Raw genomic sequence first — 14,481 nt, 5'->3', positions numbered from 1 at the left:
ACGCGGGAAATTTAGACTTTAGAAATGCGGTATTTGAATGTTTAGAACGTTTCTAAATAGGTGATCTGGTTGCTCTACGCCACAGTGGCTGTAGCGGCTGCAGATGCAGGAGCACTGGTTGCAGCCTGCCATTGGCAGGTATACGTATATAAATGAATGTGAACTACATGTACGACACATCGGATCTTGTCAATAGAGTCAAGTTCTTGGCGCAATGTATGCATATCTGCTTTTGCGGTGCTGACACCGTTTAACACACGTAAGAAGGAGGAGAGGACAAGCTTTTCGCGATGGCCATCCGGCTGAAAACGCCGCCAAACGCCGGCTACATGTAGTAAGACTGCAGCATAGCTGTCGTTAGATACGCATTCACTCTGGTTGAAGTTGGCCGTCACTCCTGTCGTCGCCCGAAGTGCCACCTGTCACTGTTCCGAGTTTCGCCTCAGCACAACGCGGCGATAGTTTCGGGTCAGAGTAGAGGGAGGGGGGACCTTTGGCGGACGCGTCCGTTGTGCGCCCCCCTTATCCATCGTTCGTGCCATTGCGCCACACACCCGACCGAGCGCGAGCCCAAGCAGCAGCAGCAGCAGCACCAACCCAGTCAGCAGCCATGGCGGCGGAAGCGGAGGCGGCGCTCAACGCGCTCAAGAAGCTGGAGGCCAACAAGACGTGCGTCAACTGCGGCAACTACAACCGCTTCGGGCATCAGAACATCTGCGAGAAGGTGCGCACATTCGTGTGCTCCAACTGCAAGAGCGCGCACCAGAGCTACAGCATGCGCGTCAAGAGCGTCAGCATGAGCAACTGGACCATGGACGAGGTAGACGCGCTGCGCGAGCAGAACGGCGGCGGCAACGCCGCGGCGGCGCGCGTCTGGCTCGGCCGCTGGGACGAGGGCCAGATGCGCAAGCCCACCAAGGACGACCCGCTCGACTACTACAAGCAGTTCATCAACCGCGTGTACAATGACAAGGCCTTCTACGACGAGGACGGCGCGGGAGCTGTCTCTGCGCCCAGCAGCCCCACGGCCAAGAGCAGCAGTCGCTCGGCTCCAGCTGCGGCTGCAGCGCCGGTCTCCAACTTGCTGGACTTTGACGCTCCGGCGCAGCCCAAGGCGACATCGGCCGGCTTCGACGCCTTTGGAGTTGGCAGTAGCGCTGGGAACGACGGCTGGGGCAACTTTGCAGCTGCCCCCGCTCCAGCAGCTACTGGGAACGATGGATTCGGGGCCTTTGCGTCGGCGCCAGCCCCGACGACGTCGAGCAACGATGGGTTTGCGGACTTCAGTGCTGCCCCAGCACCAGCTAGTCCGGACGCCTTTGGTGCTTTTGCTTCGGCCCCGCCTGCCCCGGCGTCGAACTCGAGCGCCAACTCCTTCGACCCGTTCGCTGTTTCTGGAGGATCTGGGATGGCGACAAATGCGTCGTCGTCTAATGGTGCAGCACCGTTCGACCCTTTCGCTCCAGCCCCGACCCCGAGTCAGCAGCCGAACTCGAACATCATGAACCAGTTCAATGCGGCGCCTGCACCCAAGGACTTCAGCGTGTTCGACGGACTGTCGGCACCGTCCCTGGCGTATGGCGCCCCTCAGCGCAACAACAACGGCTACGGCCAAGCTCGCGGCCCTACTGGAATGGGGCAAGGTCAGCAGCAGATGCACATGGGAATGGGAATGCAACAGGGTATGGGAATGCAGCAAGGCTTCGGCATGCAGCAACAGCACGGGGGATTTCAACAGCAACAGCACTATCAGCAGCAGCAGCCAATGATGGGCGGTGGCAACGCCGGCATGAACATTAGCTCGTACTTTTCGCCGAACGGAGTCTCGGCCGGTGGCAACCCCGGTGCACGCTCAAATGGAAGAGATCCATTCGCCGGACTAGGATTTCCGCAGTAAGGTAAACGAAGTAGAAATGGTAATGCAAATGTAGCTAACATGAAGACACACGTGCGATTGAAGTACGTGTGGTTGCATCGCGACTGGAGTCCCAATTATGGCACTACGCGTTCATCGAAACCAACAAGACACGGAGTGCGGTAGCCAGCGTATCCAGCTTGCATACGACAAGACACGCTTGCAAATCAACGACACAAACGTTCCTGGACGCTTTCAACGAGATGCTGAAAATGCGTGAGGTTCACGAGATGGAAGAAGCACGGTTGCGATCCTGCCACCAAGAACCAGACCAAACACTTCGGACGCCTGCCGCCCCGCGCATCGAAACAAAAGTCACGTGAGATTACAGCGCAACTCTGTCTGCTTCCTCTCTTCTGCTGCTGCCACGCCATTAAACACTATATAACCAGACGACTAAGGTCCTTCCGAGTTGAAAGGGGGCGTCAGACACCCCCTATCCCGCCGTCCTCCACTTCACGTGGCCACCGCCGTCGCGACGCCGTTGCTGTTGCTCGTGGCCGTCGCCGCCGCCTTGCCGCCGGCCGCGATGGCGGGTTTGGTCTGCGCCGGCACGAGCCTCTTGATCACGGCGGAGCTGGCGGCGCCGAACATGGGGCGGAACTGCGCGTAGAAGAAGGCGACGAACGGCACGTTGGCCAGCACCGAGTAGAAGTCGTAGTGGTCCGTGTGCGACGCGATGCGGCCGTTCTTGAGCTCCAGCACGGAGAAGACGCGCAGCACGATCTTCATGAAGCTCGGGAAGGGCTTGAGGCGGTAGACCATGGAGCTGTCGATGGTCAGCACCGTGGCGCCCGCCATGGAGCCGCGCACGAGCGTGGCCTTGGACGCCTTGACGAACTTGGACAGCACGCGGAACTGCGCCTGGATGTTGTCCACGCCGCGCACCGACACGATGGGGTCCGTGAACACGGCGTCGGGCAGGTAGTACTTGGCGATGGTGGCGTCGCGGTTCGAGCTCACGTCGTAGAGCGACAGCACGTTCTCCGCCAGCTCCTGCGCGTTGCGGTTGGCCATGGTCACTGTGGTCGCTGCTGTCTAGTCCAGAGGGGGAATGGCCTGATTTCCTTCCTGCCTGGTCCGCCCCGCCTGCGTCTGCTCCAATACGCTTGTGAAGAGTGAAGACAGGGTGTCAGCGGCGCGGTTCGTGTCCCCCGGTGTACCGCGGTTCTGGTACACAGAAGAAGAAAAAGAAGTGTAGCCATGTTGTCACCGACTTGAAGCGAGTGACGTCGTCACCTGTGTGGTGTAGACGAACGCAGGTAGATGCCCGAGGAAATGTGCACGTTGACGAGCGCGACGGCCACCATGAAGACGGCCAGGAACGAGTCGTCCTGGTTGAGGCGCTCGAAGTCGATGCCCCAGCGGGTCTCGAGCGCGCACGCGGCGAATTCCGTGACGACCTCGATGCCGAGCTGCAGCCCCGTGATGCTCACGTTGGTGCCGCGGCTGCTGAACCCGCTTCTGCTGTTGCTGCTGTTGCCGATACGGTACTTTGGGTGCGACCTGGAGAAGAAGAGGATGCCGTACGAGCAGCCCATGGCGATGTACTCCGCGTACATGTCAGCGTACACCTCGGCGGCGTGCAACGACAGCAGTCGGTGGACACGGTCCTGCACCGGGTTGATGATGCGCAGCGAGGACGTGGTCCGAAGAGGAGCCACGTGGATTTGAGAGACTTTGGTTTTTGATGCGGCCCCGGCGAAGATGGCGAGTGGAGTTGGCTTTTGGGCAGAAATTCGTCGGACACGCGCTGTCTTGGCACAGCAACACGGTTCGTACCTGGGTGTCGATTAAAATTGTCGGGGCGGCGACGGTGACGGCCATCATGCGCATGTTGGGCGTTCGTCTCTTCTTCGCTAGAAAGCTCTTGGCCAACTCCAGCAGCAACAGCTTGAGACAAACATTGCATACAGCGAAGATCGCTAGATCCCATTGTGTGGCGATCTTGATGGAGCTGACGATGTGGACGTACGCCCTCGCGAAGAGCGCGGATGCCATCAGTGGTAAATCGCTCAGACACACGCGAAAAATCTTCGTCGGTGTGGAAACGACCGCCGATTGCTCAGGCTTTCAGATTGACGCCGTTGTAGTCGTAATAGTTGCTGCCGTGTTCGAACTTGACCACGTGTAGTCTCCACCCGGAGCAGGTACCGAGCTTGAACGTCTGTGCAGCCGACAAAAACGTAAAAACACGAGTGTGTGAAGTACAAGCACGCTTTGCTGCTGTCCTCCAGCCAGCGGGATAGCAACATGCAGCCTCCTACGACGCATAACGCTACAATGACACAGTACGGCGATGTCAGCCGCACAAATCTCCCAATCCAGTACCGAAGTGGTGAGCGCGCTTAATGAAGTCCGCAAGTTGCTCTGTAAGCAGCAACGTGATAAAGTTCGCGATTGTCACGGCACAAAATAAAATATGAAACCACAGCATCTTGGCCACGAGAAACTCTTCGTCCGATTGCTGGCCCAGTGGGCGACCAGAGAAAACATTTCCAACCGTGCAGCAAAACGCGAATATCCAAGCAATTGCCGCACTGAGTAGAGAATTGCGAAGAATCGTACAGAGCGTCGAGTTGTACGGTTAATGATAAAATCTGGGGTGCTGCCCTCAGGGCTGGCGGGAGTGAGGATGGCTGCTGGTACGAGGTTAATTGAAGCCATCGTGCTGTGCGTTTGCTCGGGCTTCTCGTCAACCGGATGAGGCATCACGTTCTTCTCTTGGACAGATACATCACACGAGCGACAGTCCCAAAGCTAATGTTGTCCAGACCAAGCCTGATGTTATTTGTAGATTTCTTTTCTCACGATGCGTCCTTTAACCATTTCATCAACTTTAGCGTGTATGAGCTATTCTGAACGTGGTGTTCCAGTAACCAGCAGAAAGAGGCGAACACTATAGTTATACCACCCCACAGGGTCAGTTGCTGCCAGGAAACCACCACACAAAAACACCACTATGACGACTTGAAGTTATTAGCGATCAGGATCGTATTGTTCGACAAATTTACAGATTCATTGAACAAGTAAATGTGTTTGCATGCTCATGGCAGAAAAATACATGCGTACGCTTTCAATTGTGGTCAAACCGGCGAGACCAGTTCTCATGAGGGTTACGTCCGTGGCGCTATTGGAGTAGGTATCATCTTCACACGCAAGGACAAAACAGATCTATATCCCTTCGGGACTGTTTTCAGTTATCGTATCTATTCAATTTGCGTTTAAGTAGATACCGGAGGAGATATGGATATTGGCAACCGCTACAACCGCTGAATAGAAAGAGAGGTAGGCGCTGTCTTCATTGATACGGTCAAAATTGACCCCACGACGGATTTCAAGTACGCTTGCCACGAAATCAACCACAATTGCGATCCCTATTTGAATCATGATTGTGGCTGCTTGCGATGTATGCGCCGAGTCTGTCGCTCCATGATAGTTCAGTTTAAATTTCGGGTGTGAACCAAAGAGAACGAGAATGGCGTACGAACACCCCATTGCGATGTACTCAGCGCTCATATCAGCAAACGTCTCGGCGGAATGGAACGCCACTAGTTCATATGCTCGAAACACGTCTTGTAAACGTGGTGAGGTTGCAGTGTCAGCGGCAATTGCCCCTTCTCGCATTGTAGTGTTTTGAGATCGTATCGCTATCGATGATTGAGGAAGTTGCCCCTTTGGCAAAATGCGTCGCGCTTTTCTCGTCACATATACTGTTTTAGCAAACCTGAAGCCAACCTCCCCTGCGGCTAGGAAGAGAGACCCGACCACTTTCAACGACACGCTGTCTTGACATAACAATACCGTTCGCAATTGGGTATCCACCATGATCGTTGGGGTTGCAACTATAATCACCATAGAACGCATCGTAGGTGGTTTACGCTGCTTGCTTATGTACATTTTTGCCGTTTCTTGGGTGAGTAGCTTTATTATCAAACTGCAGATAGCAAACATCGCTAATTGCTGTTCAGTGATAATGTGAATAAAGCTTACGATGTGGACGTAGCTCGCGGAAAACAAAGCTGCAACTAGCAAAGGCATCGTTTGCCCAAGTACTCGAATGAAATCTGTCCGTGATAGAGTACGGTCTGGAGTTAGTAGCATCGATTTCCCCGTGCTGCTTTGAATTTGCAGCAATCTCTTCGATTCTCGTGCTTTCCCCTTCAATGTATCTCTCCGGAAGATGTGACGAGTATGTGTATCCGCCGATACCACGAAAAACGTACAGCAACTCAACGTCCAATACAGATCAGCCTTGGACCTCCGGAACTCAAGCGGTAGATATGATATTAGAACCGCTCCCCCAACACTCGCAATAATGACTCCCATACCGCACGGGGACACTTTCCGTGCTATCTTCAAGAAAATTTGTAGGGCGGAGAGCTTTAAGCGTGTAGGGTGTGAGATAAATCGCTCAGGTAGAAGTCTGCGCACGGAAGCAGCAATCGTAAATGCCCAAAAAAGTCCTTCGAACCACAAAACCTTGACGACAAGAAATTCCATGTATGACTGTTGTTTTGGTGTACGCCCCGATAGCACATTCCCTTGGGAAATCCCAAACGCTAGAAGCCACGCAGCTAATGCGCTGATTACTGAAATTCGTAGTAATTTAGTCAGGGTGGATATGGCTCTTCTTGTGCAACTGGGCGGCGCACCGTTCGATGCGAAGTTGTTATTGTGCAGGCCTGGCTTAACTCCCACCATTGTGTCGATGATGTTCAGTTTATTTGTAATCTCCGGCGGCACTTGCCATTGTTGCAACTGATAACATTTTTAGCAAACCGTAACGCCCCTTACGCCACTTAAAGGTTGGCGTAGCACTACGAATTCAACCACACTTTCATCCAGTACACAACACAACACAACATCACCCGATAACCAGTATTCGTCGGATTGATCCCGGACCAGCTGCCAACTCTGCCGACATCCCAGTGCAAATATTGCTATTATTTCACATACGACAACGTGTGCGCCAAGTTCATCGCAATGGGCCCCTCGTCATAGTCGACCGCGTTACCAGGATGCACATATTTGGCGGGTGGGCGCGCGACACATCGCCGAGAAGGGGATGCAACATCCTCTACTTCTTCGACCCCAACCTCAAGTTTCATCTCGGCAACGACGACACAGGTATCTCGCGTTGCAGCTCGAGATCGAGATAGTGGAGGACTTTGTGTTCACATCGCTTTGGATGGTGTGTGGTCTTTGAAATATTCAACCATGACGACACTTTCTTGCGCTCTGCATGGTCGTCGGGGTCGTCGTTCTCGCATGTGACGAGACCGAGACCACTTCAACTTCAGAAAACCGATCCAAACTACCGGTTTTCTACCGTTGAGTCGACGTCGTCACGATTTCAGCTCACATACAAATGTCGAGTCAACATCAGGTCATCGCCTTCCGTGCATAAAAACCGGTTAAAATCTCTGTCCTCCCATTGGCCGAGACCAGATTTGGAGACCTGCTTACAGTTGACACGGTCTCCGCCGTTATCGTGCGTCATTCGAGTTCGTCCCGAGCCATGAGCAAGCGCTTCGACGTGATCGTGTACGGCGCCACGGGCTTTACGGGCTCGCTGGTGGCGCGCTACCTGGCGGCCGAGCCGGAGTCGGCGCTGGGCGGCGCATCGGCGCTCAAGTGGGCGGTGGCGGCGCGCAGCGAGGCCAAGCTGCAGCAGCTCAAGGAGCAGCTCAAGGCCAAGCTGCCCGACGTGGCGCCCGAGCTGCTGGACGCGCTGCCCGCCGTGGTGGCGGACAGCGGCGACGAGCAGTCGCTGGTGCAGATGGTGCAGCAGACGCGGGTGCTGGTGTCGCTCGTGGGGCCCTACAAGCTCTACGGCGAGCTGCTGGTCAAGGCGTGCGCCGAGCACGGCGTGCACTACTGCGACCTGACGGGCGAGGTGGTGTGGATCGAGGACATGACGCGCAAGTACGCGGCCGCGGCGGCCCGGTCGGGCGCCGTGCTGGTGAACTGCTGCGGCTTCGAGAGCATCCCGTCGGACCTGACGACGTTCCTGGTGGCCGACCGCATCCAGAGCAGACTCAACTCGGCCACGAGCGCCGTGGACCTGTACTTCACGGACCTCAAGGGAGAGGCGAGCGGCGGCACGCTGGCCTCCGTGTTCGCCATCATGGAGACGTCCACCAGCAAGCAGCTGCTGGCCTCGCGCAACCCGTTCTTCCTCACGGACGACCAGACCATCGCCGAGAAGCAGGCCGCCGGCCTCGTCACGCCCAACACGAGCGGCATCGCCGTGCGATATGACAGGAACATGGGCTTCTGGCACTCGCTGTTCGCCGGCGGCTCCGTGAACCAGGCCGTCGTGCACCGCAGCAACCACCGGCTGCACGGCAAATACGGCGGCAGGTTCGTGTACCGCGAGCGCATGGCCATCGGCGGCTTGTTCATGCAGCTGCTCGCCACCTTCGGCACCGTGGTGGTCACCACCATGCTGTACTTCGGCTGGACGCGCGCGCTGCTGAAGAAGCTGGCGCGGGCGCCCGGCCAGGGCCCGTCGGAGGAGGCCATGCTGCAGGGCTACTTCGTCGCCGACGCCGCGGGCTACGCGGACGACGGCAAGCTGGCCGTCAAGGCCAAGACCATCGGCTCGGGCGACCCGGGCTACCGCCTCACGTCGCGCCTCATCTCGGAGTGCGCGTTCTGCCTGGCCAAGGGCGAGTTCGGGGACGCGTCCAGTCTCCCGGGCGGCTTCTACACGCCGGCCAGCGCCTTCGGCCACAAGCTGGCGGGCCGCCTGCAGACCAAGAAGTTCATCACGTTCGAGCTCAAGGACGTGGCTGCGTAGTGTTGCTGTTCCTGTAGTCGTAGGCGTTGGATCTAATCGCCGGAAGGGCGAGGCCCGTCCGAAGCGACGGATGTCAATCAAGCGGATCTTTGACCTCATTCCTCACTCTGCTTCCACGTGCACGCCTCGACGCGATAATGGGGAACGCCAGCGGACGAGAACTGAGCCAGGCCGAGCGGGGCCGCAGGCCCAACGACAAGGAGATGCTCGTGCTGTTCAAGATGCAACGCGCGCTGTTCCACCGCCTCGTGGCGTCTCCGGAGGTGCGTCCAGCACTGCAGACAACTCCACGGTCCTTCGCTAACTAGTACTTCTACTGTGCTACATTGCAGCACCTGCAACTGCTGCAGCGATACTGGACGGCGAGCTTTCGTCGCCGGGACCAGATGCCGGGCTTCGTGCTGGTGAGCGACCTGTGGACGGAGGCGGGCTTCTCGGACCCGAATCCGGCCGCAGACCTGAACCCCATGGGCGAGCTGGGGCTGCAGTGCCTCGTGTTCTTCGTCGAGACGTACCCGGCCGAGACGGCCATGATGCGGCGCGGTCGGGGCGGGTATCCGTTCGCGAAGGCCGCGGTGGCAATCGTGCGCTGCTTGAGCCTGACGACGCACCTGATGGACGCGGCCGGGAACCCGGGCCCGTTCCCCGTCAGCGACGAACTGTTCTGGCAGCTCTTCGAGCGAGACGACGGCTTCTTCCAGCTCTTCGCGCTGGCCTTCCTGACGTTCGAGGAGCTCTACTGCGAGGAGGTGGCGGCCAACCTCTGGATGCGCGACGTGGACGCTTGCTCGACGGCCGTGGTGGACAAACTGGTAGCTGCGGTCGAGCTCAAGCTGACGGGCGAGCTGAAGAAGGCCCCGTTGAAGCTCGCAGACCTGCAGGACCTCTGCAGCAACGGGCGACACATTGCCCACAAGAAGGAGGAGAGAGGATCTGCAGCGCTCGGGGCTAGTCGATCCTCGACCAGCAGCGGCGAGGCGAGCTCCGTCTCACGTTGGAGTCAACACCAAACTTCGGTGCAGGAAGAGCATGCGCCAGGTCGGCGAGAGCTGGGGCAAGGAGCAGACCAAGGAGAAGGTGGCAGAGCCTCCTCAAACCAAAGCGTACCGACTGAAGCCGCGCATGCCTGAGATCGAGCGTCCTGCCAGCGACAGCTCGCAGGCGAGCGGAGTCAGTAGTGACGCCGGGGCGCAGTCGCCCGGACACCGTCCAGCAGCTGAAGAGTGCGAAGACGCTGTCGACGAAGAGGAGGACGCGCCGGACCAAGCAGCTTCCGAGCCGACCGAGGACCTGTTCGCCGGGCTCGTCACCAAGTCCGCGACGTCCTTCGGTGACTCCAAGCGCAACGAGCACGTTGCTGAGCTCGAGACGCCAGTACCTGCAGCAAGGAGCTGCTAGCGGCGAGCAAGAGATGTTGAAGGCCGGAATGCACGACAGGGTAGCGAGGAGTCATCAACGAAGGCTTACGGCAATCGAGAACCGTCTACGGTCTCGGTTGCAGCGGTAAACCTCACTCGAAAACTGAAGTTGCCCTGTACCTGCGCCAGCTGTTCCCGTTCGAGTAAAAATCCAGAGACACGCACTTGTCCAACGCATAGAGTCGCTCGCAATCAGGTCTTGGTGAGCTCTCGTTGCGAACCTCAAGCAGGGATCGATCGTTCAGTACCGAAAGTCTCCGCTAAGCGAAAGAATGGATTCTCAGCTCTTTGCCGACTTTATGGGCGGGTCGCCGACGGTCCGAGTGTCTACAAGCGACAAGTCGCTCTGGTCTTCTCTGGTTCGCGCGGCGCACGAGGATTCCGGCGATAGCATGATGAAGTTGCAGTCCGAGTTCCCAGCAGCTCAACTCGTTGCATATCGCGACAAACATCAACGATCCGTGACGCACTTGGCCGTTCTGGCGGACAACTTGGAGTTGTTGGAGTTTGTGCTCGAAAGCGGGGCTCTCGTGGACGCTCAGGACGACTGCGGGGCCTCGCCATTGACGACGGCGCTGATCGGACGATGCTTCCAGGCTGCGGACATGCTGGTCTCCTACGGATGCGACGTCGACTGTGTGAACTCAGCTCTGCAGACTTCGATGCACGTGCTGGCCACGTACGGGGCTTTGGACGCAGTGCAGTGGCTGCTCAAGAAAGGAGCAGATATGGAGGCACGCGACGCTGGCGGTAACTCGCCGCTGCATTTGGCGGCAGCGTACTGTTCACTACCAGTAGTGGAGTTTCTGCTTATTGATGGAGCGGATGTTAATGCTCGAAATGCGTCGGAAGCGACGCCGCTGCACTTTGCAGCACCGAATGGGAACTGTGCAGTTGTGGAGGCGTTGATCAAGTTTGGTGGTGACGTGGATGCAAGGGACGAACATGGCAACACACCGCTGATCAGTGCGGCATTTGTGAGTCAAAGTGCGGTGCCACATTTCGCCTCCGGCGACCAGACAACACAATATGCAGTGGTTAAGTTGTTGCTGCACCACGGCGTGGAGGTGAATGCGGTGAATAACGACGGCGACTCGGCGTTGTTTGGTGCAGTGCACAACGATTATGGTTCTGTTGTGAAATTGCTACTCGCGCACGGAGCTGACGCCCGCGCTCGCAACAATCAGCAGGAGACGTTGTTGCATGTCCTAGCTCGTAGCTACGCGTCTGATGTGGCAATCTGGCAAGAGCTACTTCAGCATCAGGCGGACATCTTTGCCCAAAACCAGCAAAAGCTCACGTGCGCCATGGTGTGGGCTTCACGGCATCCCGTACCGGAAGCGCATTCAAATAGTGACGAGCAGGATGTAGCGTGGGTAGAGCGCTTATTCTCCCAAGAATCTTCAGTCAGCCCCGCTCATTGAAGCGGCGTTGGAGAGTTTTAAGTACTGTATCATGTTCCACTCCTCAAACGACTGGCCTACCGAATAAAATGCAACATGAAGTATTTCATCCAGCCGCAAGAACAACCATCTCGCAATCATCAAGTGGTTTTTTTAGAATCACAACATGTCTTCTCGGAAAACTGTCTGGCTTGGGCGTGCAATCGTTGACATTGAATTCATCCTTACCTTTTTGTCATTATGAAGACGTTACGGGTTGCAGCGGAATGCTATCCCAAAATGGATTGAACGGAGCCCTTACTTCCCAGTAAGGTGCGTGTTGCTATTTGAGGCTTGACTCACATCGGTGAGATCACTATCACCGAGACCCCATCGTCACCGCTAGATGCCGATTGATACCGGCACTTCGTGGACTCACCTGCTGGCCAGGGCTCGGAATGGCCGCGTACAACCTCTCAATCCAGTACCTGTATTAACGCGCCAACGCACCGACACCTTCGGGGTCGTAGCTCATCCATTGACAGTCGCACGTCGAACCGCTCGAATACTTGGCACAGTGCTGAGTAACTCGTTGCTCAGCTCTTCAATCTCATGGCTGCTTGCGTTTTGCATCGACCAGGGGGATATTTTCACGTCTGTTCCAGCGATTGAGCAGTCACACAAAGTATTCCTCACGGCCAAAATGGTTTGGTTCTGGGTCTTCTGCTGGATCTTCACTATCGCAGAATGCGTGGCAAAGTTGCTTCCTGAGACGTTTAACATTGGGTCAGCACCGACTAAACTTTCAGCTACACAGATCTCTTTTAAGTTGGTTCGAGCCATGTTTGTCCACAGCGTTTTGGTCACCGCTATGAGTATCGGCGTCGGCATGGCTATCGCAACGCACATCATTCACGACACCCTAAAAGCCGACGTATATTGGCCCATGATGTGCTACAATTTCATTTTGACTGTCACCGATGCTCACACGCGTCATATTTTCAAGGTTGAGACTGTGAGTGGGCAGACAAAAGCTCTTCGTCAAAGTCGACGGGCGAGACAACTCAACACAGCAATTCCTCCTTCTCGTAAATCTCCTTCTCTTGGTCAGTTCCGTCGAGTCTTCGTTCAAAACTTGGCGCTGGTCATTTCTGGGCTAGCCGCAGGCGCGTTTGTGCACATAGCCAGCTCTATTCAAATGAGAAAGAAGTGGGAACTCGTCGTGTTTGCCATGTGCAGTCAAACTATCAAGCTACTGATCCAAGCGGCAGCAAAGTTGTATCTAGCAAGGCGAAAACGGACCCCTTCACTTCGTACGATGGCAATCATTGTAGCAGCCCCCACAATTTTAGTCGACACCCAATTGCGCACAGTGCTTTTATGCTTGGACAGTAAGTCGTTGACACTAGCGGGTTCAGTTCTGCTGGCACTTGCGAAGATGGGACTACGACTCATGACTGCACAATTGATGCGACATCAGATTCGTAAAACACTGGTCAAGTACCCGCTCCCACGAGTTGGAATGAGCGCTGAAGACGGTACGGTTAAAACTCTTCGTATTCAATCTCTTCTAGTGGGTACGGGATCCTTGTCATCACCAGAACTGGAAGGCGTTGTCCGTATTCAAAAGCTGGCTGCTCTTCACGCTGCTGAGGTTTATGCTGATATGCACGGCGAATACATCGCAATGTGCTGTGCGTACGTTATTATCATCTGCTTTGGATCAGACCCAAGGTTTTTGCTTGGTGGGAATGCTTCGTCAAACACTACCCACCAATTTGAGTTCACTACCGTACTACTGCAAATGGGTATCGAGGTGGTTGTAGATGCCGTTGCGATTCCGCTGGAGATCCGTTTTGGTGTACGTTTTGAGAAGTTCCACAAGGACGATGCCTTCCTGGCCATATTCATGGTTCTCGTCGCTGTTTTTAACATACACATCGCTTCAGGGGTCTATATGAATGCTCAATAGCGTAAAATAAGTTTTTGACGTAAGGTTTTCGTGCTAGCGGTAGGCCCTATGAAAACATTCATATCATTATCGTACGATACATGCGCTTGCTTTCGGGTTTACACTGTACATGCCCTTTATGCCCTGAAAAAGTGATGTGAAGTCCTCATAACCCACTAAGTAGAAATAGCGTTCCGCCTGACTCCATACCTTGTGTGTCACTCTCTTTTGAAAGCACGTGCGTGAAAGCAGCCCAGATATCGTTAAAACGACGTTTAGAACGCTATACTATTTTTCGTCGGAAAGCATTAGAGATTCGCACTAAATGGGCCTATCTACAGTCGTTTTGCAAGAAATCGTGGTGGATTTCATTGCGAGTTCTCTGAAAATATTTCTCGGAGTCAACTTTGATCGCATCAACACGATTGGTGCGTACCTCCCCCTTTTCTCTCGGCAGTCACATTTCCTGTGGCATTTACCTGGCAAGCAGTAATGTATCCAACACGTGAATTCGAGGAAACGGCGATAACAGTGAAGATGAAGTGGTCGAACTTTATTCTTTCAGGTACACGCCCGACGAAATGTGGACGTTGAGCGTGGCGATGCCGACCATGAAGAGAGCTAGGAAGGTGTCGTCACGGTTGAAGATCTCAAAATCGACACCCATGGAGATCTCCAATGATGTGGCCACAAAGTCTACCACCACCTCAATCCCGAGTTGCAGTACGATCGTGGCGAGATAACCGTCGTTGATGAAAGCGGCTGTGTCGTCATTGCCGAGGTGAAACTTGGGGTTGGAGCCGAAGAAGTAGAGGATGGTATAGGACGACCCCATTGCGATGTACTCGGCGCACATGTCGGCGTACACCTCAGCCGTGCGAAGCGATAACAACTTCTGCTCCGGGAAATCTGAAGAGCTGGCGGGCTCGTGAGTCGGCGTCATAGTGAGCGTCTTCATCACAAGATCAGCTTGATGCGGCTCCACGTTCGACTTTTGGCCGGGTAGGTGT

The 14,481-nt window shown here is 55.6% G+C and overlaps 7 protein-coding genes across 7 annotated transcripts; 4 read left to right on the top strand and 3 right to left on the bottom strand.

Moving 5' to 3' along the window:
* Positions 1 to 610: 610 nt before the first annotated feature.
* IUM83_05166 (putative GTPase-activating protein) lies at positions 611 to 1,897 on the top strand (the record flags this gene model as incomplete). Its single annotated transcript, XM_067929285.1, has 1 exon — positions 611 to 1,897. The coding sequence occupies one exon, from the start codon at positions 611 to 613 to the stop codon at positions 1,895 to 1,897; it is 1,287 nt and encodes a 428-aa protein (XP_067794730.1).
* Positions 1,898 to 2,371: 474 nt separating this feature from the next.
* Positions 2,372 to 2,932, bottom strand: IUM83_05165 (Vacuolar protein sorting-associated protein 13B; the record flags this gene model as incomplete). The annotated part of the gene is made up of 1 exon (XM_067929284.1): positions 2,372 to 2,932. One exon carries the CDS (start codon positions 2,930 to 2,932, stop codon positions 2,372 to 2,374), a length of 561 nt encoding a protein of 186 aa, XP_067794918.1.
* Positions 2,933 to 3,150: 218 nt separating this feature from the next.
* Positions 3,151 to 3,916, bottom strand: IUM83_05164 (uncharacterized protein; the record flags this gene model as incomplete). Its single annotated transcript, XM_067929283.1, has 2 exons — positions 3,151 to 3,639; positions 3,698 to 3,916. 2 exons carry the CDS (start codon positions 3,914 to 3,916, stop codon positions 3,151 to 3,153), a joined length of 708 nt encoding a protein of 235 aa, XP_067794917.1.
* A 3,520-nt stretch (positions 3,917 to 7,436) lies between these two features.
* Positions 7,437 to 8,720, top strand: IUM83_05163 (saccharopine dehydrogenase; the record flags this gene model as incomplete). The annotated part of the gene is made up of 1 exon (XM_067929282.1): positions 7,437 to 8,720. The coding sequence occupies one exon, from the start codon at positions 7,437 to 7,439 to the stop codon at positions 8,718 to 8,720; it is 1,284 nt and encodes a 427-aa protein (XP_067794919.1).
* A 137-nt stretch (positions 8,721 to 8,857) lies between these two features.
* IUM83_05162 (Ran-binding protein 9/10) lies at positions 8,858 to 10,118 on the top strand (the record flags this gene model as incomplete). Its single annotated transcript, XM_067929281.1, has 3 exons — positions 8,858 to 8,983; positions 9,053 to 9,706; positions 9,759 to 10,118. 3 exons carry the CDS (start codon positions 8,858 to 8,860, stop codon positions 10,116 to 10,118), a joined length of 1,140 nt encoding a protein of 379 aa, XP_067794754.1.
* Positions 10,119 to 10,410: 292 nt separating this feature from the next.
* Positions 10,411 to 11,562, top strand: IUM83_05161 (ankyrin repeat domain protein; the record flags this gene model as incomplete). Its single annotated transcript, XM_067929280.1, has 1 exon — positions 10,411 to 11,562. The coding sequence occupies one exon, from the start codon at positions 10,411 to 10,413 to the stop codon at positions 11,560 to 11,562; it is 1,152 nt and encodes a 383-aa protein (XP_067794755.1).
* Positions 11,563 to 14,024: 2,462 nt separating this feature from the next.
* IUM83_05160 (uncharacterized protein) lies at positions 14,025 to 14,429 on the bottom strand (the record flags this gene model as incomplete). The annotated part of the gene is made up of 1 exon (XM_067929279.1): positions 14,025 to 14,429. The coding sequence occupies one exon, from the start codon at positions 14,427 to 14,429 to the stop codon at positions 14,025 to 14,027; it is 405 nt and encodes a 134-aa protein (XP_067794732.1).
* Between the last annotated feature and the right edge of the window lie 52 nt (positions 14,430 to 14,481).

Source organism: Phytophthora cinnamomi, assembly GCF_018691715.1.
Source record: "Phytophthora cinnamomi strain GKB4 chromosome Unknown Contig23, whole genome shotgun sequence".
NCBI classification, from domain to species: Eukaryota; Oomycota; class Peronosporomycetes; order Peronosporales; family Peronosporaceae; genus Phytophthora; species Phytophthora cinnamomi.
This window is presented reverse-complemented; position numbering and strand designations above follow the sequence as displayed.